The 27,279-nt window shown below is 33.2% G+C and overlaps 1 protein-coding gene across 15 annotated transcripts in view; it reads left to right on the forward strand.

Moving 5' to 3' along the window:
• The window catches only part of ANO1 (anoctamin 1), a 170,118-nt gene that overhangs the window by 95,695 nt on the left and 47,144 nt on the right, over positions 1-27,279 (forward strand). For 12 of the 15 annotated variants that reach the window (XM_087921297.1, XM_087921296.1, XM_026706699.2 and 9 more), the window contains 8 exons: positions 2,097-2,423; positions 10,536-10,634; positions 12,857-13,008; positions 14,228-14,282; positions 18,950-19,001; positions 23,133-23,198; positions 23,719-23,774; positions 24,715-24,756. In XM_087921297.1, the coding sequence (XP_087777423.1) occupies positions 2,097-2,423; positions 10,536-10,634; positions 12,857-13,008; positions 14,228-14,282; positions 18,950-19,001; positions 23,133-23,198; positions 23,719-23,774; positions 24,715-24,756 (849 nt within the window). The remainder of the gene's footprint in view (positions 1-2,096; positions 2,424-10,535; positions 10,635-12,856; positions 13,009-14,227; positions 14,283-18,949; positions 19,002-23,132; positions 23,199-23,718; positions 23,775-24,714; positions 24,757-27,279) is intronic. The other 3 variants (XM_087921293.1, XM_087921299.1, XM_087921298.1) reach the window with 1 other exon arrangement.

A 27,279-nucleotide genomic window follows, 5' to 3' on the forward strand; every position in this document is an offset into this window, starting at 1 on the left:
TTATACCCCTAGACAATTCTTACAAGCAATAGGGAATTGGTTGAAACAATGTAGCTGAAACAACTTGCATTCAATAAAATCTTGTGCCCTTATTTAATTTCTTACAAATTGCAAAACTATGAACTGAACACAAATTTGATTCAGTGCTTTGAAAGAGTATTAGATGACTTGAAACAACCATGATTTTCCAGTGGAGAAATCTGCCTGGGTTTCTTACTGCCATAAATAAATAAGTAAACATGACATGAAAGCAATACAAACGCATGTAACAAAAAGCTAATTAAACATTGTCAGTGATAATGAATGGAAAAGTAAATTGTGTTTATGTGGTGTGTGTACGTGTGCATGTATTGAGAGAGAGAGAAGGAGGGAGAGAGGGAGAGGCAGGCACACACCCTGAATAAAAAGATTAAAAATCTTTAAAACTGTTCTATATGATCCCTACAGTACAAAAACAGAAGAAATAAATAGCAAAAAAACAAAGTTGAAATTTATAATAGATCACCAAAAAAATTTAATTGTCTATATGCAGTCTTCCATCATGAATCAGCATAATCTTAAAAACCCAACTAATTCTATTACTCCAGGTTTTAAAGGCATTTTAGTCACTTTAGCTAAAATTTATATACTAAAACTTACTAAAGTTCTTAAACAAAAACACTTCACAGACTCAAAAGGCCAGGGTATCTTTGTCAAAAAATATTTTAAAAAAAGATGGATTAAACTTTTTTCCCTTAAAAAGGAAGCATCTGTTTTTTATGCCTCAGTCCAATTTATAGAAAATGGTCTCTGGAGAAAGACCACACATGCAAACTTGGAAGCATTGATGGTTTTCTTTTTTCTTACAGTCTAATAAAGTAATGATTTGAAATACTTTGTTTAATTAAGGATAAGTAGGTTTATAAGTGGCATTCCCAATCTGAAACATCAGCATAAGTTTTCACTGCCCAAAGTAACTCAATCTTTTTTAGTCATATGGTGATTCTAAGGTATCAAATTTTCCTAATGTAGTGAGTTGCAAAAGTCTTTACAGGTGCATCTATTTATGTAGAACTTGATACTTCAGCATTTTGAAAGCTATCTTCTGTTTAGAAGTTCTATCATGTGACCTACATTTTAGTTTGAGAGTTTGAGGGGATAAAATAACAATCCTAAATGTCATAATTGTTTTAGGAATTGTAAATCAGATGCACATCCTGGTGTACATCTCTGAGTAAACTTAGTTTATCCACATTAAATGTGCCCATACATTACACTAAGCCATGGCTTCCTTAATCATGATCTACAAAAAAGCAACAAATACTTTTAATGGAAGATAAATTGGGATTTCATAACCCTTACATTTTTTTACTCAGAAACCTATTTTTAAAGAGCACGTATCTTTTGAAAAATGCAAACTTTAATTGCAATACTACTTCTAATTATCATGAAACTGCAGGGGGTAGGATGACAGTTGTATTTCCATTTTTATTTTCCATGAGAAAGAATCACAAATAAAGCAAAAATTGAACCTTGGTCCCTTACTGGCCGAAGTCCATGGATCTTTTTGGCTGAGCTGTATGACCAGCTGGTTTCTTTCAGTCTCTATTAAAACTGATCTCTTTTTCAGATGATGAAGAAAAGTGACAAGTATTTGAATGCAATATTAATGTATTTGTCAGTAGTAAAAAGACAAATATCCTTTGTAGAGTAAGGCATGTGATCTCAACACATGTTTAAGACACTATTAAACAAAAAACCCAAAGCTCTTAACGCGATCTGTATCTCTAGTTGAAAATCAGCTAATGATTTTCAGGATGCAGTATCTTGAGATCTTAACATACAGAGATTTCACAAAGCCAGTGTACTGTGCAAAACAAATGAGTGAAGTCATCTGTTACCTCAGATGGCTTATTATTTGTTTGTTCTTTGTTTGCCATTTCAGGTCCCTGACCCATCAACAAAGTTAAATATTAAAGAGCAGTGTTTTGTAAATTTACAGTCTGGCAAGATTGTAATTGGTGATTTTTGCTGTGTCCGAAAATAACTATTTAATCCTTAAGTATTTTCATGTCTAATGCCAACGTTTATTTCAATCTCTTTTATTTCATTTACAGCTATTAAATTCATTCTCACAAGATCCAGATGCCAACTGCAAATATGGACTTTTTTTTAGAGATGGCAAAAGAAAAGTGGATTATATTCTCGTTTACCACTACAAGAAATCCTCATTTAGTAGGACACTCACTCGGCGAATCCATTTCAATGATTTGGGGCCTCGGAGCGTTAAGCAAGATAAACCACTTCCTGGAAAAGGAGGGCAGCTTAGCATGGATGAAAGTGCACCTCACATAGATTATCATGAAGATGACAAGAGATTCCGTAGAGAAGAATATGAAAGCAACCTTATGCAGGCTGGCCTTGAGCTGGAAAGAGATGAAGATGTAATTACTCTTTTTTCTTTTCTTTTACTGTGTGTATAAAAATTATTAGTATATTGATTGATTGCTGAAAAGTTCATGAGAATCTCAAAGCCTTCATAGGTTCCCATGCAATTAAGCATATTTTTTTCTAACATACTTGGAAACTAGTCTTTAATATTTATTTTTCATGTGGCCTTCAGCATCCATATTTTATATTTACCAAGATACAGGGCTTATTTTTGGGATATATCTTATTTACAGGGAAACACAGTATATAATGGATTTCCTCTTAAAACTGATTACACAAAAATGCAAATTGAACACCACTGTATATTATTAGAGCCATTATATTTAACAAACCTGTATAAGGGCACATGGCTTTCATTTCAAATAATCACATCTCAAGTGATCATTTTATAAAATGAGAAACTGATTAGTTACCTTAAGCTTTTTCAAGTCTTCTATCAAAATATAATGGAAGAATATATACTGTCCAGCTATTGAATGTTATTAGCATTCAGCCAACAATAGACCAGGTAGGAGCCATTAGGTAACTGTGATTGATCTAGAAAAGGCTAAACAAGGCCAAGCTGGCTGAAGTTTGATGGGAAAATCCCAACAGAAGCAGGAAAAAGTTGTCAAATGGCATTTGACTGTTTGTCAAAATATGTACATAGACTTGTCCATGTAGTTACCAGGAATTAGTCTCAATGTCTTTTAGGACGCCTAGCATTGCAACATTTAGACATGCAAGTATTTAGAGTTTGAGTAAAGAATAATGAATTCATAAATTTTAAAGGTATCTCCTAACTCATCAAAGAAATTAGTCAAAACGTGGTATGTCTGTTAAAAGAAGAAAAAAGCTAAATAATGGTAATTAAGCTGTTTTTCTCAGAAATGGTAGGAATTTCTGGTGGTACAGCTAAATCCATGTGTTATGGGAAAGAGATTAAATTATGAAATGAGGCATAATCTATTTATATCTGGGACAACAAATTTGGGCACTTGGGCAGATGGTGGTTATAATTTTTTTTTACCAAATATATAAATCAAATATAATGCTTCATAATGTTGAGGAGTACTGTACTGCTTTTCATTTGAAACCCATGTTAACTCCAATATATAAGAAGACAGAATCTAATCACTTTGTTCATTTACAATATTTTTATTCTCCCAATTATGATATGCATATCCCCACATTGTACAATATTAACATTTCTTATATACAATTTAAAATGCAATGTATGATCTAAAGCAATACAAAAAGATATCAAAACATATGCATACAAATGAATGTGGTTAGTTCACCACAATGTCATTGCCAAAATAAATAACAATGTTTTCGGCTTGCTTACAAAAAGAAGGAAGTAGAAACAATACATATGGTCCATATCCAGATGGGACAACAGTAGTGACAGTGCCTTGTGTATCATTCATGGTATGTAATACTATATACCTTTCATAATATATTTAATAAGCTTGGGAGAAGAAGCAATACTAAATTTACTGAATGCAGATTCTCAGATTCCCCTCATATTCAGGTTCTGCAACAGTTCACAGGGTTGTACTGGATATAAAATATAAAAGGTACTAAGTAGGCTATAAAAAGTTATTTTTTTAAATGTTTGTTATATTACATATTCTGAGTTCCAATTTTAAAGAGATAAGAACATAGGAAAGACACTTGTAGATCAAATCATAAACCCAGGTAGTCTAATGTTTCATGGCCAACTAGATGCATTTGGAAAATTCATAAAGCTGGACTGGAGTATAGAGATCCCCATCATTTGTCAACCACCATTGCATATAGTAAACTGTCTACAATTCATAAGGTAGTAAAGAGCCCATCAATGTTAGTAGCCTATTCTTTCATCAACCTCTTCTGTCCTCTTTTAAAATGGCAGAAATTGGCTACCATTACAAATACTGGTAACCAATTCCACAGTTTGTACTGTGTTATTTTCCTTTGTTGGTTCTGAAACTGCTTGTATTGATACCTTAAACTTCTAAAATTGTAATAATAAGGAAAGTTTCTTCTCTGCCTATTATCTATGGACATGAATGAATTTATATATAACTATCATGTTTTTACTTTCTTTTACCTTTTTTCTTTCTTTCTGTTGAATTGTGTCTAATTCACAGAGATTGCCTGGACAAATCCCTGTAGTTTTCTTGGCAAGGTTTTTCAGAAGTGGTTTCTCATTGCCTTCTCCCTAGGGCTGAAGAAAGTGACTGGACCAAGATCACTCAGTTGGCTTTGTGCCTAAGCATGGACTAGAACTCACGGTCTCTTGGTTTCTAGCCTGGAACCATTATATCAACTGGCTCTTACTCAAAGCTAAGGAGGCTCGGTTAGTGTAGTCTTTCTTCATAGGAGGGCAGTTTAATTACATTCAGAAAAAAAGTATTTCTTCTGTTGGTCTGAATATATATCTCTGCATTAGTTTCCCTGGATAACTTTGAATTTGGGGACAAAGCCTCAACTTACAGTGATATCATGATATAATATTTTTAAGATAGGTACCCATTTCAATGGAACTACTATTCTATCTTTACAAAAAATTTAGTTCTGAAAGAATAACACAAATTGAAGGGCAATATTGAAAGATTCTAATGTTGTATTCAGAAGAATTCACCTTAGCTCATAGTCGTTTCAGCCCATGTATGAATCTGTACAATAGAGAGATAAATAGGTGGGAGAATATGCTTTTCTTCAAGGGGGCAGGGTTCCAAAATAAACAAGTAGAGAGATTCCCACGGAAGTATATTTTGACTTGACAGTATTATTTCCCAAAGGGATGTGTCCCTCTCTGCCAGTGGCCTTTTGCAAGGATAGTCACGCAAGGGTGAAGATGAGTAACTAAAAAACAAGAGTCATATTGACTAAAATAAGACCAAGGCCTAGGGTTTTGTAGAAATATTCCAGTACACTCTAATCCCAATAGAATGCCTGAAGAAATACACACTTTTACAAGTTGTCTCTGAAAATCTGCCTAATCTTGCCAAATTCGTTTCCTTTCCTTTAGGACTCCAACTAATTTAGATTACTATAAATTCTTTCTTATAATAAACTATTATACTATTCCTATAGGATTTCCCTATTTTATACAAGCCTTGATATCCAATACAACTAGTCCACTCAGGTGGCCATATGTATACTGTGATAATTCCCTGTCAAAAGTTTGGGGTGTGTGGGAGAGGGAGAGGGAGGGAGGGAGGGAGAGAAAGAGAGAGGGAGAGGGAGAGAGAGAGAGACATTCCATCATTGATAGAAATGCCTTTACATTAAATAAAAGTTTTTGTCATTTCATGACAAAAGCTGTGTCTTTGAGAGCTGTGTTACTAACAAACATTCAAACACATATTTATTAAGTCCTATGTTCTTAAGCTTACTCAAACCATATCCCCAAATTATTGATTTTGTTCATATGATCTGGCCTTATATGGAAGATATAAAATGAACCTCATTGTTTTGTTCTGTACATCATTGAATTAAATCTTATGGACTGAAAAGTAGTTTTAAACATGAAGAGCTCTAAGAATGATTTAAGTGTTACAGGTAAACAAATTAATTAAACACACTTTCTTTCAAATATAGTTTAAAAGGCTGATGCTGTTGTAGATATAAATCTATCCTATGCAGGTTACTTGAGGGATGGTCTCACCACATCTGTCCCACTCGTGCTAGTAGAAGAGGCATGCTATGGATCCTGTCAGCCCAATTATTCTGGCCGGTGGAGTTCAGGAGAGCCTTCTCTGCTATGGCTGCTGCCCCCTGGAACATCTCCCCCCCCCACATCATGTAAGGTTGGCCCCAACCCTCTTATCCTTTCATAAGGACCTAAAAATGTAGCTCTGCCAATTGGCTTGCCGCCCCAATGGGGGAACAGCACAATAAGGTGGTTGATCGAATAACAACAGATCCCACCTCCTCCCACTCTGCCCCCACTCTTCCCACATTTGATTTTAATTTATTTATATTTTAATGTATATGTATAGACATGTTTTAATGACTGTAAGCCTTCCAGAGTTATGGTAAAATATGCACCTAATAAATCTTATAAATAAATATAAAATATAAATGACCCTAGAAGTATGATAAGAACTCCAAAGGCATTTAGAATCACATCTTAAATTCTACAAATTTAGAAAAAGGTTGTCCTACTGTGAGAATGAAGAAATGTAAGTTATATTTTCCAACCCAAACCAATAAGTGATTGGTTTGGTAACATACTGTATCTGTTCAACAGTGTAAGTTTTCACAGATGAAAGATGCTGATTGACATTTTGCTTCCTTTTAAACAACACATTAGCATCGCATTGTGTACAGGAATAGGGCAGACAATTTTAAACAAAAAGATTCATCTGTATTTATAATTGTGTAGTAACATTTTCCTATGTTTAAGGAAAACTGTGTTCAAAAGGACTAAAGACTTCATATCGTTGTTTTTAAAGATTATAGGAATTCCAAGTCTCTGTGAAAAAGAAATATTGATACCACTATTGTAGCTTCTCTTTATTGATGGGAACCTTTTAGCAAATATTCTAAATTAAAAGCTGGGTTCCAAAATGGAATTAGGTTGTGACTAGAAATTGGTAGTACGGTATAGCTGTTAAATAAAACATCTTGATTAATAATTGAGGTATAAATGAAATAGTGCCAGGGTAATTAAAATAGAAAAACTAGGCATCTGTATTTCAATGGGAGTGACTCTAATTTACCTGACATCAGAATAATTATCATGCCAGACTTCCTATGTACTAAGGGAAAAGTGAATAGTAAAAATGTTTTCATTTTATATTGGATGAAAGTTATATGAACCTTTGATTATTCATTGTGATATATCTGTTTCAGAAAAAAAGCTGTATTTGGAACACAGTATTTTGCTAGCCTAATATATCTGCTAGCTAAATTAAAACATCAATTAATCAATAATCAGTTATCTATTTTGGTCTAGCTGACTATAAGCAGCAAGACTTTCAAATACATGAGCAAGTTGTTGGTGTAGCTTAGAGATTCCCTCTACATTAGTTCAAATAACTTGCTCTTGAGCAGACAAAATCAAGCCTTCAGTTTCTTTTCTTGACTGTTTCAGTTGTCAGCCATTGCTAGGGGTTATCTTAATTCACTTTCCCCTTCATCTTTTGTACAAATGGATCATGTAATATTTTTCCATGCCAGTATTCTCCTTGTGTTTTCATAATATTTTGGTATTCATGTTTTGTTTCCTGCGCATTCAATGAGTTCCAATTTTTATCTTGCATCAACGCTCATTCTTGCCTGTTTTTTATGTAATTAGTGTAGTGCATGCTTTTCTTCTGCAGAAGTTTATTTGACTTGAAGTAAACCTTGCTTCCACTTTTGTAGGCAGCTATAATGTGTCAATATCACTATGGGGATTTAATGTATAATGAATAGTGATCAGTTTTCTTGTTTTTCAGTTCAAACTATCTAGTTCAACTTACTAGTTAATAATTCTAGCATTGTATCGTATGACAGTTGTGGCCTGGGTATTGGTAACTACATGTTGGTATTGTAGCTTGTCTTGATGCCAGGTTTTTGTTTTTAATGTTTATGGTTTTAATAGTTTCAACATATGGTTTTTATGTTGTTTTAATTCTTGATTGGGAGCTGCCCAGAGTTTGGTATAAAATGGGCAGCTATATAAATGTTTAAATAAATACATTAATTAAAAGCTTTGAAGGTGTTTCAATCATTTAATTTTGTCTTTAGCAATGTTCTTATTTTTTGGATGTATCCTTTACTAATCACATTTTTAACTCGTGCATGCTTGATGTTATCCAACTGTAAATGGCCCAGATACTTGTAGTCTCCATCCTGATGGCTCCTGATGATTTAGCCATTCAAGTATTTAATTTATATTAGTATTTGTGATTTTTCCTCTGTTTATTGCTACTGCACATTTCTCTAGGTCAAATACCATTGTACTAAAAAGTCTTATACTGTTCATTAGCAACTGTATTTCAGTTTCTGCTTTTCCATAAAGTTTCAGATCATCTATGTAAAACAAATGTGAGATTTTATTAGCATTTTGACCAATATTTGTTTTTCTCAAAATCAGTGAAAGTGGGATCATAGCAAATAATAAGGGTGGTAATATGTCACCATAGAAGACATTCTCCTAATGTTGACAAGCCTGTCTTTTTCACTTCCAACCACCAATTCTGACTTTCACTGTTCCGTTACTTTTTCTATAAACATTCTAATTTTTGATTGATATCAGTTGTTTCCAAACATATGATGGCCCAACAGTATAACAATGAATCAATGAATCAAAGCCCTTTTTATAATCAGTCCAGACCCTATGTAAAGCACTCTCACAGCCCAGGAATGTGAAAAACCACTTTTGTAAAAACTTGTTAAGAAAAATGCAGGGATTTATCCAGGCAGTTACTAGGAGTCAAAACTTGACTTGAAGGCAATACTAATAATATTTAATAAATAAATAATTATAAGAATAGTTTAAAAAGAAATAACCTACTTCTTTGAATATAACATTAAGAGATTATTTATAAAGTTGCATTATTTTATAAATGCTTACATAGAAAGAATCTTCAGTGAATTCAGTGTGACGTATGAGCAGTCATCTTTAGTAATGTATTATGACCTTTTTTAGTTTTGGTGTATAATTGGAACTGCACAGTGTTAATTGTGTAGTTAACTACAATTTATATGAGTTAAATAAATAGTTTATTTAAAGGCATTTGATATACCAGTTGTACAACTGAATATATATTTGGATGTAAGTCCTACTGTATTCCATAGGACCTAATCCCAGGAAAAACTTAGAGCATTTAGAGTTCAGTACTATAATCCTTTAGTAACTTCTTGAGTATAAGTCTGAATCTATAAGATTGAATTAAGCCATTGAATTCAGTGCGACTGTCTTCCAAGTAAGCATGAATCAAATTATATGGTAAGACACTACTCAGCAACATGTAACATCGAAAACATAAACAAATGTCTGGTGATGTTCACAGAAAGATAAAATGGCATATGTGGCAAAATAATTTCTTGCAATTGTGTGGTTGGCTGTCACTAAAACCTTATTGCTGACCTTAATATTGGATAAAAGTAAAAACTTGTTTCAAGGAAAACATATATTAAATTAATTAAATTCTCCTCCATGAAGTAAGCTAATACCTTACATGTTTTTGAAGCTCTGCCATATTGAGATTGGCAGCTACTTATGTCTCTTGAGTAATGTATTTCTTGTAAGCAGGTGTTCAGAGCAGCAATATGAAAACAAGCTTTTATGCTTGTATAAACCAGCACAGCAATAATGGCAATTAAATCAAAGACAGAAGAGATCTTAGCTCTGGAACTTCTTAGAACAGTGGTTCCCAACCTTTTTTTCACCCCGCACCCCTAAAGAAATTTCACTCGAACCTCGAACCCCCTGAAATAAATAATAAATAAAAATGCCAACGTATAGCCAATATCCTTTTATTTACCTGGACTTTTCTCGCACCCCCTGGAATATCATCTCGCACCCCCAGGGGGTGCGAGCACCCCAGGTTGGGAACCCCTGTCTTAGAAGGGTTAACTTGCACAGACTTTGGAAAATTGTCTTAAAAAAGAAAATCTGGATGGCCTAGGAAATCCATTAGCACTAATACTTTGAATGATAAGAGGGTCTAATGTATCTGAAATAATTAATATTAAAACAATGATCACCAAGGCATTTGAAGATATTAATTAATTTGAAATTTCACAATTCAATGAGTGGGACCTCTGAAAAGGGTAAATGAGTAATAAATTGTAGCCAAATGTTTCTGGTGAATTGTCATATTGCCATGTTCAACTGATAGATTTAGGTCAATAACTTTTTATAGTAGCAGTATTTCATTTGAAAAGAGTACCATTTAATGTTAGTGTTGATTTCTAGAGCTTTATTTAAGGCATATTATTTAAACTGAGTTGTGTTTACTTCCACCAAAATGTTTTAACTGGTCTATATATCTTCCATCAGCCTTCTTTTATTTGCCCTATAATCATTATGTTCTCCTTTTAAAGAAGAAAAACTTGCAGGGCAATATAAATGAAATTGAACAAATGGCATTGTGTGTTTATTTGCTTTAAATGTTTATTTTTCTGTCTGTTTTTTAAAGACAAAAATTCATGGTCTTGGATTTATAAAAATTCATGCTCCTTGGAATGTTTTATGCCGCGAAGCAGAGTTTATGAAACTGAAGATGCCTACAAAAAAGGTTAGTTTTAATATTCTTTAACATCAGGACGTCTAAACAATTAAATGACATGACATTAACTTCTTTTCATAGACTCTTCATAAATTAAAATTGTCTGCCTGTAAGAGAAGCAGAATATTTAACTAAAACTCTTGGTACAGTTTGTGACACAATTTATAGAGCAATGTATGAATTGTAATGCTGCAAGATATAAATGTTTATGCATGTTAATTGCACTGCACTGCAGAAATGTGTTCCTTAAAAGATATGTAGACATAGGTGGTGCCATTTTGTAGTTAATCTTATAAATATTTATCACATGTCTTTCCAAAAATCATGCATAAGACAGGCTGCCTGTTTTGATTCAGTTACAGGTTTTTTTCTATTGCCATCAGCCACCCTACTCAGCCCATCCTAGAATGCTAATTTCACTGATATTAACAATGTGCAACTAGAATTTTATCTGACTATTAACCATATTGGATATGATTTATACTGTAGAATAATAGTCTAAAATATTTGGGAAGTACAAGGTAGCCAAGAGTCTTCGACAATTAAATGAGTGTTATCTTTTTTTTTCTGATCTTATACCACAGATAAAAGCACTATTGCCTTCAATGTGCATATGTGTTGATGCCAAAAATGTTAAATTTTATGTCAGATGCTCAGCAAGACAATCTTTAGAATGGCAATTCATTGCTTGAGAAAAATCTCAAGAAAAAGAAATTTCTACATGCTAAATGAAGTAGATTTAAAAAAACATGACTAAACTAAAGCAAACAAAGCCATTAGCTATTCTACAGACATAAATCTGTGTATGGCTTAACTTTGCTAAATTTCTTCTTTCCTAGACATAGTTTATGAGACTACAATTCTAAGGATCCTGTGAGAGGATGGATCATCATAGTAATAATAAATTTACTGAATTCATGACTAACATATCATTATTTAAATCCCATTGATTTCAGTGAGTTTACTTAACTCTCTAGTTCAAACCTAATAGATTTGGGGTTTACTGTAATGAGTGAAACTGTCTATTATAGCTTTGTGTTACTTTAAATTTGGAAATATAATTAAAATAAATAACATGATAAATAGAACTTGATCATATACAGTTAGTTACAAAATTCAAGCCTAATGTTTAATTTTAGTTTTACTTAAAATAAATTACTTTGTTCTCTAACGCTGTTTCTTCCTCCATTGGAGACATTTTCCTGTGAGTCTGGGTTACATCTGAGTCTGAGCAGTAGGCACAACAAACTGTTGTTTAAAACATTCTGGTCTGTGTCTCTACTGTGGAAATTTTAATGTAGGTCTATATAAATGAGATTATTTCTGTGTTTTCAGTCAAATACTTCTCTTGTTACAGAAAGTTTGAGAAGTTGAATTATTTTAATGGCTATATTGTGGTGAAATTATGATTCTATACATAGACATGGATATGCGAATTACAAGCATAAAAGAACTAGCAGAATCTAGTTTTAATTTCTAATGAATATTTGAAGTACAATTCTAAAAGCCCATTGTCACCATGGAATATTATATGATTGAATATTAAGCTTTTGAAAGATGTATCTGTACCTGTTCAGGGTGCAAAATTGAGAAATGGATCAATATTTAATGACATACTAAGTGCAGAACCCAGACTCTGCAGGGAAATATCTCTAATGGAAGAAGAGACAGCCTTATAGTACAAAGTAATTTATTTTAAGTAAAACTAAAATTAAACATTAGGCTTGAATTTTGTAACAGTATCTGATCAAGTTCTATTTATCATGTTATTTATTTTAATTATATTTCCAAATTTAAAGTAACCCATCCATCATTTATAGAAAATCTGAATTAAGGAGATCAGAAGGAATTGAGTCTCCTTGGCCAGAAAAATTAAAGTAATGTGATCCAAATTAGCAAGGACAAGGTGCTGGAAGTAGAATTTTGTATAATGTAATGGGGGATATATACAAAAATTTGCGCTTTTTTTTTTCTTTGCTTACTGAAAGTTTATATAATATGGAAATTATCATCCACTTTCTGTTTTTGAAGCCCATTCTGTCATTATTAGAGCCATGATTGCATACAATTCATATTCCTATGATCCTAGCTTTACTTGACCTTTCATTTCAACATTTGGACACCACTACCCATAATTTTAATTATCCTGAGTAAACGTTTTAAGGCATGATATGTTCTACAAATGATTTAAATGAAGATTTTTTTAAAAAAAATATCTTTTCAATCCTTAGGTGTATCAAATTCATCAACCTCATGGACTTTTGAAAAAGATCAATTCTGTAATCCAAAAAATAACAGAACCCATTCAACCTAAAGTGGCAGAACATAAGCATCAGACAGTGAAACGACTTTCCTATCCTTTCTCAAGGGAGAAGCAACACTTGTAAGCTAAAGTTCATTGGTTTTAGTTAATGTCATTTACAACAGAATTGACCCCTGGGAATAGCACTAGGCTCAAATATGTGAATATTAATAGAAATGTGTAGGCTTGTGTTTGAATACAATTTGCACTAAATTTATCGTTTTTTTCCCAAATAAACAGGATCTTGCCTAACTCATGGAAGATTTTTGTCATGATGAATTTCCTTAGGGACTTACAAAATAATCCTATACCCATGTGCAAGTTAAATCCCACTGAGTTCAAGCAATGCCCCCAAGTAAACAGATGTAGGATTCCAGTTTCAGGCTGTAGTTTTGTCCTGACTGATTGGGAAATAAGCCAACTGAATCCAATCAGGCTTACTTCTAAAGACATAAAAAGGCTTGATGCAACAAATAGTTGGATTCTCAAAGCTACGACTAATAAAAGAATGGTAGATATCTTATGTGGCTACTTTTTCTTTATTAAAAATCCATTGGGATGTGTGCCATTCTTTCCCAAAAGTGGTTCAAGGGAGAAAGCATCACTTAGGCAGCACATTCTATGGCCAAGTCTGCCTTGTAATCTCTTTACCACAAGCAGAATACAATACAAATCATGAGAAAAGCAATCTGTTAAAAGTCCATAAAAGTTGTATTACAAGGAAAAACAACATGCAGTGAATTAAAGTATATGAACGTCCACTGGGAGACTAGTGGGCTTCCTTGTGTAGATGTTGGGCATTATAAAAATTTACTGCTGGACTAGATGGATCAGTGATTTGATCCAGCAGGACATTTTTTATATTCTAATTTGGTCTCCATGTGTATTCAGTATTCAGTGTAGCAATCATTACATGATATTTCTCAGTTGAATATGACTTTTAGTAATAGGAATGTAATTACAGGGTACCCCCTTATGATTCTACTGTACATTTTTTCTTGAAAAGCAATGTTTTGATATGATCATCAGCAGACAGCCATTTCAGAATTGTAGGCTCAAGCCACAGGTCTATGAAAGCAGCAAGAGTAGTTGATATTGAACATAACATTCTACATGCAATGTGTTGGGTATATGTTAATAGCTGAAACTTTCGAACTCTTCTTCAAAAGAAGAGTAGCAACTTTCTGAAGACTTGTTGAAGTAAAGTTTTGACCAAATAATATGATTCTGTTGTATATTGCTTTACATTTATTTATTTAATTAATTAATTTTTTCTTTTTCTTCTCTACTATTATCACAGGTTTGACCTCTCTGATAAAGACTCCTTTTTTGATAGCAAAACTAGGAGTACCATAGTAAGTACCATAGTATTTATAAAATATTAGAGTAAGATAGTATTCCTCTTTAGCTGCTTTCATTATTTCTATATAATTCACTATATGAAAAATCTACATCAGAAGTGAATAATCTGACTCATGCATCTCTCCATCATATCTTAATTTTTAATGTGGTAGAAGAGGAAACTCATTAAATATGTGAGCATAGAGTAAAACTGTTTAATGTTAATTAAATGTAAATGAAATAAAATAAAATTGAGTTCTTGTCTCAGGCCGCTATTCTTTTGCATTATGATTCTCGATTCAGAAAATGTTCTGCATATCTATTAGTCAACGTAAAAATATATATTTTATTTTTTTAATCTTAAAAAAAGAAAAATAATCAATTCAAACATAAATGATAATACAAAAAAAAAATTACACAAATATCCAAAACAAATATTTTTTTAGAAACTAGAAAAATGAAGAAAAGGTAATGGTGAATAATTGATTTTTAAAATGTCTTAAGACATTTTATTAATATATAAACATACAATATATCACTGGGAAATGTTGCAAAACATGTTGATGTCATAAAGCAGGATAAATATCTAGGACTAAAGTATGCCTGAATGCGCATAGCTGCTCATGCAGGAAAGCTTTCTTTTCCACTTTTCCCATTGTAGGTGCCACCAAAGTCAGTTCTAGAGAATTGGGAAGACTTTGGGAATAGATTCTGAGGACATCTGAAGGAACTTCAAGTTAGTAGGAAAGTGTCTACTAGTTCTGCTAATACAAACAATTCCCACAACTGAAAAACTTAGTTTTCTTCACAAAAAATCCTGTAACATAAGTGAAGGCTGCTCCAATTAAGAGCTTATGGTTCCCAACTGAATAGGAAGGTAAAGGAGAGTGGTCTTCCCTGCTTTCTCATCTCTTAAAGCTGTACATAGAAATATTGTTAGTTCAATGTAATACAGCTGCTTTGCATTTTGCCTAATACGATGTCACAGTATGTTGCAGAAAAATAGTTTAGCACACTGTACATATTAAACAAATTCAACTTGAACTATATTACATTTCTCTAGGTTGAATTAGTGTGAAATATGAAGTAACAAATGCTATCAAACACATCATCGTATAAATCACTCCCTGAAAGTTTTCACTCTCTGAAAAAGAATAATTCAATGGAATAATTTTCTATGCATAGAAAAGTAGTTCCAAGCAGAATTTGTAATGTTAATCAGTAACAAACTTAGATAGTCATGGAACTGGATGTATAGAAATTCTCCTCTTGGTGATATAGATATGGATTGTTGCCATTGGCTGTCATTCCATGACACAAATGATGTAACGGTTCGTTAATTAATAGCTTTGTATAATGGCTGAAGACACACTGACAATTAAAAAATGACTAGCTAGAATCTAACTTTGGTTTGAGCTTGCCTCTTAAGGTTGTAGTTAAGCATTATCTATGAAGGCAGGCTTCTGATTAGCTAATGATGACAGTCCTCTAGGGCAGGGGTAGGGAAACTTGGCTCTTCTATCACTTATGGACTTCAACCAGGGGTGGGATTCTATCAGTTCGCACCTGTTCACTAGAACCGGTTGTTAACATTCTAAGCAGTTCAGAGAACCGGTTGTTAGAAGAAATTATTGGCCTAATCCTGTAAGAAAGGCAGGAAGGAAACATTCTGGTGTTGCTTACAGAAACTGCCTCTCCGTTAACCCTTATTACATTTTTGGCAGGACTAGACTTCCTGTCTCAGGAACGTCTCTGGAGTTTTTTTTCCCTCCTTTGCTGGTACTTTGCTTGTGTGGAGTGACCATTCAAAGTTACAATGGCACTGCAAAAAGTGACTTATGACCATTTTTCACTCTTATGACTGTTGCAGCATCCCCACAGTCATGAAAGGCTAGACGAGGAGATGCGTGCCTCGATATGAGTGATATTGAGTTGGCCACACCCAGCAAATAACATGACTACCAAGCCATGTCCACCCAGTCACATGACCACCAAGCCACGCCCACCACCTAAGCCACGCTCACAGAACCAGTTATTAAAATTTTTGAATCCCACCCCTGACTTCAACTCCCAGAATTCCTGAGTGAGCCATAAAAGGTTCCCCATCCCGGGCCTACTGGTTTTTCAGTTGTGGGGCAAATCAATTTTTGACTTGAATGGGACTGTTTAATATGCAAAAGGATTTCATAAACAGCTTCAACAGTAATTCTTTTACCAAAAATAATTTTTCAGAACCCAGATATTTTTTTCTGAAGATACAAGAAAAAATTAGGAATGCTTGCCTCATATGTTGACTTCTCTCCACTTGTTGAGAACCAAAAAAAATTTGACAGTTCCTACTTGGTATAGGCCAACATCAACTTTTAAATGCCCTGGAGAATAGCTCTGAAGGGATGCCAGATTTAGTAGCAGTCTGACTCTTTCTCAACATGTGGTATATCTTGCTTTAAAGTGATATAGTTTATGTTTAACTGGAACATTTGCATTATGAAGAAGCTCCAATACCCAGAGCAAAGTTGCTATGGATTAGTATTCAGCTTGTAGTAGATTCCTTTTGTCAGTTTTATAGCACTAAGGAGTCTGTATAAATTGCATGAGGAATGTTATTGCCTTTTGTACTTCCTGCATCTTCTTCCATATGCTAAACTGTCATCAGTAATCTTATACCAAATACCATAATAAATTCTGCTTCCAACTCTCACTTTTCTTATCTGAAGAACAGAATATTCTATTGCTGGTTTGTTTTGTCCCCTGTTTTCTTCCCATTTATTTTGACTAAACAAGCCAGCTAATATTATTAACAAATGTATTTTATTAAAAACTATGTTTAAAAAGGTTTTTTTAGTTTAGCTATGAAGAGTTTAAATTGCTAATGAATGACTGTTTCTATCATATATAATGTATGAGAATTGATTTTTCCATATATCTTTCCACATTGGGGAAGACACAATTATTTCTACATAGATTTTATTTCATTTAACTCAGAAAACCTTCTGAGATACATCAAGGGGTAGCTTATAAATTTCAGGAAGGGAAGGAAAAGGAAAGAAATTATGAATGTGTTATTTTAATTTCTTAAGAAATAGAAAGTTGAGGATGGACAAAGTGTTGCTATTGAGATATTTTGAAGTACAATCACAGGTTGTACAACTGTACAGTCAATCTACAATTGACAATCATACTCACAGCCCAGAAGGATATAAGAGAGATAGCTTACAAATGACCCAATAAGAGTACACTTTCCCTACTGTCTAATGCTACATGTTAACATTTATAAAGTTGTTCTTAATTGTTCAATTTCATACAATTTTTTTTACAACTCTGCATTCCAAAAAATCTCTGTGAACTGCAATCCTATCCATTGTTTTTTGAACTATTTGAGAATTGTTAAACATAAATTAGTTGGATTATTCTGTCAGTATTCTTTTTGGTCCAGAATGCTCCCCCCTCCCCGCAAATTAGAAAAGTGAGGAAAGGTGGTAAGTTTTTTTTAATTGGTTTCCATGACTTGGGAATACAGCTGAGTACCATCCATTTAACAAATAAGACTTAATTAAGGAAAACAAAATAGAAAAAAGATATGACATTGTTTCTAAGCCCTGGAGATTATATATGCCACTTTGTGACTCATTAGATTGGAAAGGTTTTGATGTTTTATAATAATTTTAATCTTCCTTTCAGAAGGGTTTCAATCATAAATATATGAATGAATTATATATGTTGTGTGGGGCCTGTACCAATTATATCTTATTAGTCAATACTTTCATTTATATTGAAAACAGTTATTACAGACACTTGACCGATGCATATTTGATTCAATTTTCTGTGCCTAGTTAACACGGCATTTTCTGGTTATATTATCTACATTTATACGGAACAAAATGAGGTCATACTGATATAAATTTTCTTTGTTGTAATTGTTTATCACAAAGATGCTAATGAATGTGGCAGACTTTCTGCAGGACAGACTTCACTGCTGATGCAAAAGCTAGCGACTTGGATTGTCTAACCTCCCCCAAAATAGATATTTCTGAAATTATTTCAATTTTCTTTGGAAATAATTTTTTTACTGTCCCATCTGTTTAACTAGCAATGTTTGCAAAGAAGAGGAATAAAATGTAGTTGCAGAAATGCAGCAGTTGGGCTGCAAAAATCTGAACTATCATAGTTAGAGTTTTCTAAATCTCTTTGATTATTTTGATTTTTGTAGCCCAACTGAATGAATACAAATGAATGAAGGAAACATATTACTCCACCCAACATTAGCATTAAATCTAATTGATAAATTGGTGATGTTTGCTTTATGTGTTGAGACAAGCACTATTAGCCCCTGAAACCTATAGTCAGATGTAAAAGTCACAGCAATGTTTAAAATTATTTCAAAAGTTAATAGGATGCTTCCGCAATATGAGCAAGTAATCAAATAATAATTAAATAGCGACCCATTTAATTATTTATTGATACTGTGGAAACATCGTAACATTCTAACCCTAGGAAAAAAGGAGTAGCTTATAATAATGGTATTTCTCAAAGTTGTACAAAATAATTGTTTTTCATAATAGGAATTTTACATTTTTAATATTTTGCTTGCTTCAGAATTGCATTTGTTCAGTATTATTTTATTTCCCATTTCCAAAGCAGCTACTTGTTCTATAACGTTTATGAAACATTTTCCCTATAGGTTTATGAAATACTGAAAAGAACTACATGCACCAAAGCAAAATATAGCATGGGTAAGAAAATTTATTTAATTTCAAATTAGTCTAGCTTTCCGAATGTTTTTAGGTTATACTTTAAGAGATTGTAAGTTTTACACCTTTACATAAAAAGCTGAATGCAATATGCAGTAGATGACCTGCTTGAAGATGTTTTGTGAAATGATTTTTAGCTCATAACATATATACAAGATTTCTTATAGATATAATCATTGCTTACAGATGTCTGTTAATATAAATTTTATTTATGAGAATCAATGCCAAAGATTGTTGGATTTGGTTCTGTCATATAAAATACATGTATTGTATTCCGTTCCATGTTTACTTAGAAGCAAATGTCATTTGTCTTCCCTAACCCTAGAAAGTATGGGGACAGCTTCTAGATCTAACCTATAAAAAATCTACCTGATGGAAGCAAAGAGGCATTTATTCTAATATATTGGCTTTTTGGATTTTTGCAACACAGATTTGGGGACTGTAATTTAGTTTCAGTATGTGACTTTTCTTTTTAAATTTCAGTATTACATTATTTTAATTTGCACTATGTAAACAAGCTCTTTATCAGTAAAGAATTTACTTCAAAAAGGGAAATTGAATTAATGCTATTCATATATAAATACATGTATTGGCAAAAAAAAACCCAGCGATTCACTGTTTTTTGAAAACTAAAGGCAACTCAAGTTGATTGTATCAATTCTGGTGTAAAGTATGTCATGTCATCAACATATCACTCCTACTTGTGTATTTGGATATAAATGGACTGACCCTTAAAATATATTTTGGAACAGTTTATTGTTTATCATAAAAAGAACTATAATTTAAAAAAATCTTTTAAACTAAGGACATAATGAATTAGCAAAGAAAAATCTTAAATCTGATCACACATGCTGAATTTAATCATGTACAGTATTTACATCTCATTCAAGAACATTGTGTCAGCTCTATTCCTTGCATTCTAAAGAGTTCATTAATTATGTGGCCCCATTAAACAGTGTTTTTAATTCAGTGTACTGTTGTGAAAATGAAGACTATGCAACGCTTCAGATTCAAAGCAAAAGGCATTTAAGAACTTGTGGAACCTGTCTGTAGCTCCTTTAAAGAGACGCAACTTTTCCTGAGGCTGGGTGACTGCCTTCTTCAGCTTTAATGTGATCCCAGTAGACGTTACTTTTGGTTTAAACAGTTGTAAAAAGATGCTGCATTTGTACTCATGCATGCTGGAAGGCATTTTTCTCTTTGACTCCAAAGCTTTTCATAAAACATAATTTTCACAACAATATTTTTTTAAAATAAGGTCAGGATAGCTGTATCCTTTACCCCACATCTGAAGCACTAATCAGCCCTAGCACGACCCATTATTTACATTTGCTGAGTAGCTTTCATAATTTCAAGACATTGCATTCTGATTTTCTGTGTGTTTGGCAGTTTTTCTTCCATAGTAAGCTGCTGTGAACACTTTGCAGGAAATACCTAGAGACATGTCTGTGCATAAATGCATATGACATTAGATACGTCATTAAGGGAAGCTGTAGAGTTGATTTTTTAAAAATTGTATTTATTTGGATCCCTTCTTTATTATTTTGACAAATAACTAAAAGCAGCAAATATATCCAACACACCTTTCGCCTCCTGTTTTCTCCACAATAACTTTGTGAGGTGGGTTCAGCTGAGAGAGAGTTGCCCAAAGTCACCCAACCTGGCTTTCATGGCTAAGGTGGGACTTGAACTCCCAATCTCCTGTTTTCTAGCCTGGTGGTTTAACACTAGATCAGGGGTGTCAAACTGGTGGCCCACAGGCCAGATGCGTCATGCCCATCCCACTCCGTGAAGGGGAAAAACGTTGCGAAACTTCACATGGTGGCAATGTGATGCTGCGAGTTTGATATCCATACACTAGATCAACTAGGCTCTCTGCTGTGGTGTTGATTTACTGCAATAAAATTATAAAATTGTTAATGAATTGGAGGCAAAGGGCTGTACAGCAATTTACATTCAAAGGACCAAATGTGTGTATTGGTGAGAGCACCTTAAGCCAAACAGTTTTTCTACCATGCAGTTAAAGAAAAGGAGATTGTTCCTCTATTTTCTGACTACATGTCTACATATGTTCCAAATTACATTTTACACATATCATGGATTGCTACAGGCATGTGTTGAAGTAGTTTGGTTCATCTAGGATACCATTTCTCAACCGGATGGTCTCCAGATTTTTTGGATTATATCCAAATACTACACAGACCAGGAAGTGTATTTTGAGTTATGGAGTATAGTAGATCGCTTTCTAATATCACTGCAGTCATTTACTGAACCTGTTGAATATGGGAATGAACCCACACTTTTTAAATCTTGGATGGTATCTTTGAAAAAGGATATTTTCTGCAGCATGAAAAAATCAAGATCAAGGAGTTCTTAGCACAAAGCTGTTTCCTAGCATTTACCAAGCAGTTTGTGATTATGATTATAATTTATAAGCTAATTTATAAGCTAGGCATGGTTACATTAATAAAGGACCTCCTTTCACCAGATATGTATATAGGAAAACCCCTAATTTTAAAAAAGTAGATTGCATTTAAATGGATCTTACATCTCCTGGAATGTATTTATATCAAAAACTGTGAATGCTTGCAGTCTGTTAACATAAATAATAATAGGAATTATTAGTTAGAAAAAATGATAAGTTACTTTGAATGCATCAAGATACTGTGAAATGTATGGGTGTGAAATGTGGTCTCAGAAGCTCATTATCTCCAAACTGACCTAAGACACCTTCAGGATTCTGTTTTCAAATAATTAATATTTTACCCTCAAATGAATGAACCAGCAGCTTCAGTATTGAAAGAGGAAGATTATACTATACCAACAAATGTTTCCTGCCATTTGTTTGGACTGTTGTTGGTACTTGGCCAATCTCTAGTCAAAATATCAGTGTATAGTTTCAAGCTTTTAAGGCTCAATGGAAGAATTTAGTTACAGCTTCTGGGTGCTACAGATAGGATTGTTATGCTCATGATATTTAACAAATGAGCAGGGTTGGCTTTTCTATTTTTTTTTAACAACAGGATCTAGGCTTCTGAGAATTACCCCATTTAAAAGTGAAGCAGCTAATCTTTGTCATTTTAGAGAACCAGTTTTAAATTTGCCACTTAGAGCCACAAATAGAAGAATATACTAAAACGCTTGAGAAAATAAAACTGATTATTTCATGACCAGGGAGTTCTGTTTGACTTTGCCATTTTAAATATTACAACTACGTATTGGCAGATGATTTAGAGAGGGAAATTCATCAAGGTTGCTGCTAATATTGATAATAGACTAACTTGTGCATGCATAAGTTCTCCTTTTTTATTGCAATTCTGTAAATAATATCAAAATCAGTTGCACTGATCATTTCACTTTTTTAAAAAGCAAAGGCAAAGTTTTGGTATTCCTAATAAACTTTTTGTGAAATATCCCAATTGTTAGATTATTATCAGGAGAAAACCAACCATTGCACATAAATGCCTTCCAGAACATTTGGCAACAATAATCAATGGGAAACTAGCACAAAATACAACTGGAAATGTTATAATGTTGCGTTAAGAAGAAATAATTATAATTATAGTGAAGTAACCTGTTTGTTAAGATAAATTTTGGTTTTTAAGGAAACTGAAAACATTTTCTCAAAATACTATTTAACAAACAATGGTATACCCTTTTGTATTCCTGCCCAGTGCTTTGTTTAATTTTTTTTACTTTTTGTATGTTTTACTGATTAGATTTAAAGCCAGTGTTCAAAATAGAATATCAGGAACCTCAAGCGTATATTCTTAGGTAACATAATCCCTTCAAAGTTTGTTAGGATTCCCATATTAGAAAGCTGCTACTTTAATGTTGGCTGCTGTAATGAAAAAAAAAACGCATTTGGGAATAAAATATAGGGTTCAAAAATGTATAGACAGCTGGACTATGATCAGCTTTATCAAAGTACATTCTTCATTCACTACAAAATCTCAGCATCTCCCAGTGTGTCTAATCAAAATACTCTGACATTATTTAATTCCAAACTAAAGATGATTCCTCTGAAGGAATTATATACATTTCCCAGAGTCTCCCATTGCACAAGCATTGTAATTGCTCAATTATATAACTAATAGACAAATGTGTAAACAGGGAAAGGAGAGGGAAGAAAGAAGGACACTACCCTTTTAAATAAAAGACGAAAATGTGATAAATATGGTAAGTATGATGCCAAGGCCTTTCCAAAGGCTTTCCAAATAGCTTCTCTAATCAAGCTTAAATCTGATTTTAAAACTCTCTGTGTGAGTGTGTGTGTATGGTTTGCATGAGGATGTGCGTGGGGATGCGTCCTGTCCCCAATGATCAATCCAAGCTTTCTCTTTCTTACAATCTTGCCTTTTGCTACCCTTCCAAATCTGTGACCTTGCTTTTCAAATCCAATTTAAAGATTCAAGGTAGGTAAATTATTATGCTGATTAATTTGAAGTTCATTGGCTTCCTCTCTTGATTTGAAAATCATGATTTCTGATTCTCTATAAATTTCCTTTTCTTGATATCAATCCACTTTATAGTCCATACAGTTAAAAAATATGGAATCAAATGAAATGGGCCAAGATTCATTCTTTAATAAAATTATTGAAGTTTTGAGAGGGAAATCTCCACAGATGGAAAGTGAGGGAATTACTTGAGAGAATTCAGTTGTGGTAATATAAGTAGGTATTTCTTCTTGTTTTTTCAGGGATCACCAGTCTACTTGCCAATAATGTTTACAGTGCTGCATATCCCTTGCATGATGTAAGTAGTCTTGAAATATATTTTGTGTTTCTAGAACACGATAACAAGAATCCCTTATGCATTAGATATGAATGACACTATGCTAAACATCTTCAGTATTTTATGAGCCAGCTAGCTGTACATTTAGATTAAAAATTAGCAGTTTGTTTAAGAATCTGCCAACTTGTTATGGGATTAGTCCCAAACTGAATTTCTTTTCATTTTTCATGAAATAGAACTATACAGTCAATTCAGCAAATAACCAACTCAGCAAATACTCACTTTGAATTTCTGCCTTCAAGAAGTATATATTCTACTTACCTATCTATCTTCTGATTTAACTATATCTAATATCTTTTTATGCTTATAAAGATTTGGATGATGGATAGAATAGGAAAATATATTAACCATTCAATTTATTTTTATTCTAGCTACATATTAAATGATGTTTATATTTTTGCATGCATGGCACTCTTTGGTGACTTTTTATATACAAAATACAATATAAAAGTGCAGGTAGTTCTCAATTCTGCTGGATTCTTAGTCATCAATAATATATTTCTATGATGGATGTTTATGATCATAATATTAAAACCCAGAGTCACCTTATAAGGGAGATGCGCAGTATTATAATTTAAATAAATAAATAAGCAAATAAATAAAATGTTTTGTTTAAAAGTGACAATTTAGCCAATGTCATGCTTGAAAAATGAATGTTAACACAAACTTTAAAAAATAACTTACATTTTAATAACACAAATCTTATGTTCTTAGGGATAAAGTATATCTACTCAATCAGAAAATTTAGAATGAAATATTCTGAAGGGATTATATTGTTCACTGATTCTGGACCTTTGGATCATTATTACATTTTTTGTGGGAAGGATTGCTATATGCAAATAAAATATATTCCAGATTTGGGTATTCCTTGTGGAATAACATCATTTTTCTTTTCTTAAAGGGTGATTATGAAGGTGAATATGTTGAGCCAAATGACAGAAAAGTAAGTTGATATAGGGGAACAGAAGCATGTTCAAGTGTCAACTTTAAGAATCATGTGTTGTGATATAGACAGTTGCCAATATTTTATAGAAAGGCAGAGGTATTTAGAAGTGCTCTTTTAAATTCTAGTAGTAGCTGTGACAGGACGTCCTCTGTAGATAGAGGCAGATATTATTTATCGAAGAATTTACAATCGCAGATCAAAAAAGGAAAAAAAGAAAATCAATATGCAGTCATATAAACTTATTCACAGCGAAAACTAAATAGGCCTCTGTTCAGCTCCAACAGGTTCTGACTGCCACTGTTGTGGCAAGAATTTGGTCACTTTCTTAGAGACTTCACAATATTGGGTATTTAATAGGAATCACATAGTTGCCTGTCGTGACTAGTTTGATACTAGTTTGATAATTTGAGAGGTGAGGATATATTAGCTCCATCCCTCAAGGAGTGACTTTTCAAAGGTGTGCATGCAACTGTCTCAATTTTCACATAATCATTTTGAATAGGAATATTATTGAATCTCCCAGTGAATACCATTGAAGGCAGAGCACTTAAGTAAGACTGTGAGTACCCACCTCTGTAATGACACAAGCATATCTAAAAGAATGTGGTGAAAGGGATTACCTGAACTCATAGTAGTAAAGGTGCTAGGCTTATCCCTTTCTATCCCTTTGTATATCATTTAGAATCATATCATAGGGCTAGGCAGGATTTCTTACACCATCCCACACAAATAAATGTCCAATCTTTTCTTGAAAACCAGTGATGGCCATTCACAATACCAGAAGGCTGGCTATTCCACTGGTTAATTGCTTTCACTTTCAGGAAATTTCTCCTTAGTCCCAGGTTGGGTCTCTCTTTAATGAGTTTCTACCTGTTGCTTCTTGTCTTGTCTTCTGGTGCAATCAACCCTCTTGACTGCTCCTCAGCTACTGGAAGACAGCTATCATATCAATATGTAAAATATATATCAACTATATCTCATATATATATTTAAATCAAATGAATCAACATGACACACACACAAACACACGGAAATGTGATTTAAACTAAGCTTCATGAAATAAGTATACAAACATATAGATTAATTTATAGCATCAGAGAACAATGGGCATGATATTGACGTTATAAACATTCTCTGGTTGATCTTACTCCAGGCTTTGGCTAAGCTCAGCATAGATAAGGATTGTGAGGATAAGCACATAACAGACTACGCTGGATGTTACTTACTTCTTCTGTGGGGAATTGTATTGGTCTATTAGTACAAGTTGGATTAGAACTAATTGATCTGTTAGTACAAGTTGGATTAGGACTAATTGGTCTATTAGTACAAGTTGGATAGGCTTGTTTAAGACAGAACTTTTAAGTGAAAGGGCCTCAAGTCCAAGATCTAAAGAAGTGCATTTGCAACAATAAGAGCAACTCAGAGCAGAGACCTCAGGAATTTGCACTGAACTGTTTCTGGCATAGCACTGTTAATTAGCAGAACTCCATATGCTATACAGCAAGACTTATCAATTTGGTTTTAAAAGGTTGAAGTGCTGCAGGCACATAATTGTTTCTCTTAGAGCTTGTGTATCTGGTTGTATTTACTAAGAGGTGCAATAATAACTCCCCTAATATTTGGACAATAAGCAATATCCAAGTTGAGTAGCCAAAGCTTTTATGAAAACCTAGATATCTATTTCCAGTTGCACACTTCCTGGAAGCTTCATTCGTCAAACTTGACATATTCTGCCCTTACATACTGTCAATCACATAATAAGTGGATGGGAAATGCAAAAAGAAACCATTTTAGTAGTAGAAATGTTGGAGATTGGTATATTAAACAAAACTCAAGTAACTTAAGGCCACTTCTCCTGTCATGGTATTAACACAACAGTATTATCCTTATATGAAATAGTGGCCCCTCATACAATTGATTATTTGTATTACAAAAGCTAGCAATAACTTATTACATTTTTATTTAAAAAAAATATAGCTCTGCACTAAACTTGCTCCTTTTTGCTGCCATTTTTATCAATACTAATGGAAAAGAATGGAAAAGAAATGGATTTTGTTTTTGTTTTCCAAGGCAAATCCTGATAAGTAAAGTGTAGAGTGCTATCACTTGATTTAGTTCTGTGTGGATGAGTGGTGCAAATGGATGCCCTGTTTTGCACTATATAATTATCTCTAAAGCAATCCGCTACCTGGTGTTCAATTCCAAGGAAAGGCAGGTACCCAGGGAAATTGCAGGATGGTGGAGAGATGCACAATAGAAAAACAACATCGGGAACACCTGCCATCTTATGACAATAAAATAAGCTCAGATTGTAAAGCACTCAGGTAAGAAGGTAGAAATCTAGATCTACTAGAGAGCTTTAGCAAAATCGTATTTCAATACAAATTTATCTGTTTTTATGCTAAAGAACAAATGGTTCTGGATATTTTTTTAAAAAAAGCTTAGCCACCTTACTATTATAGAATTTCATTGAGGAGGGGATCATTTTCTATTCCACCTCAGTCCAGAGGAATTTTGACT

This window comes from Pseudonaja textilis, chromosome 1 (genome assembly GCF_049901715.1).
Source record: "Pseudonaja textilis isolate UNSWEBS1 chromosome 1, rPseTex1.2, whole genome shotgun sequence".
Lineage (NCBI taxonomy): Eukaryota > Metazoa > Chordata > Lepidosauria > Squamata > Elapidae > Pseudonaja > Pseudonaja textilis.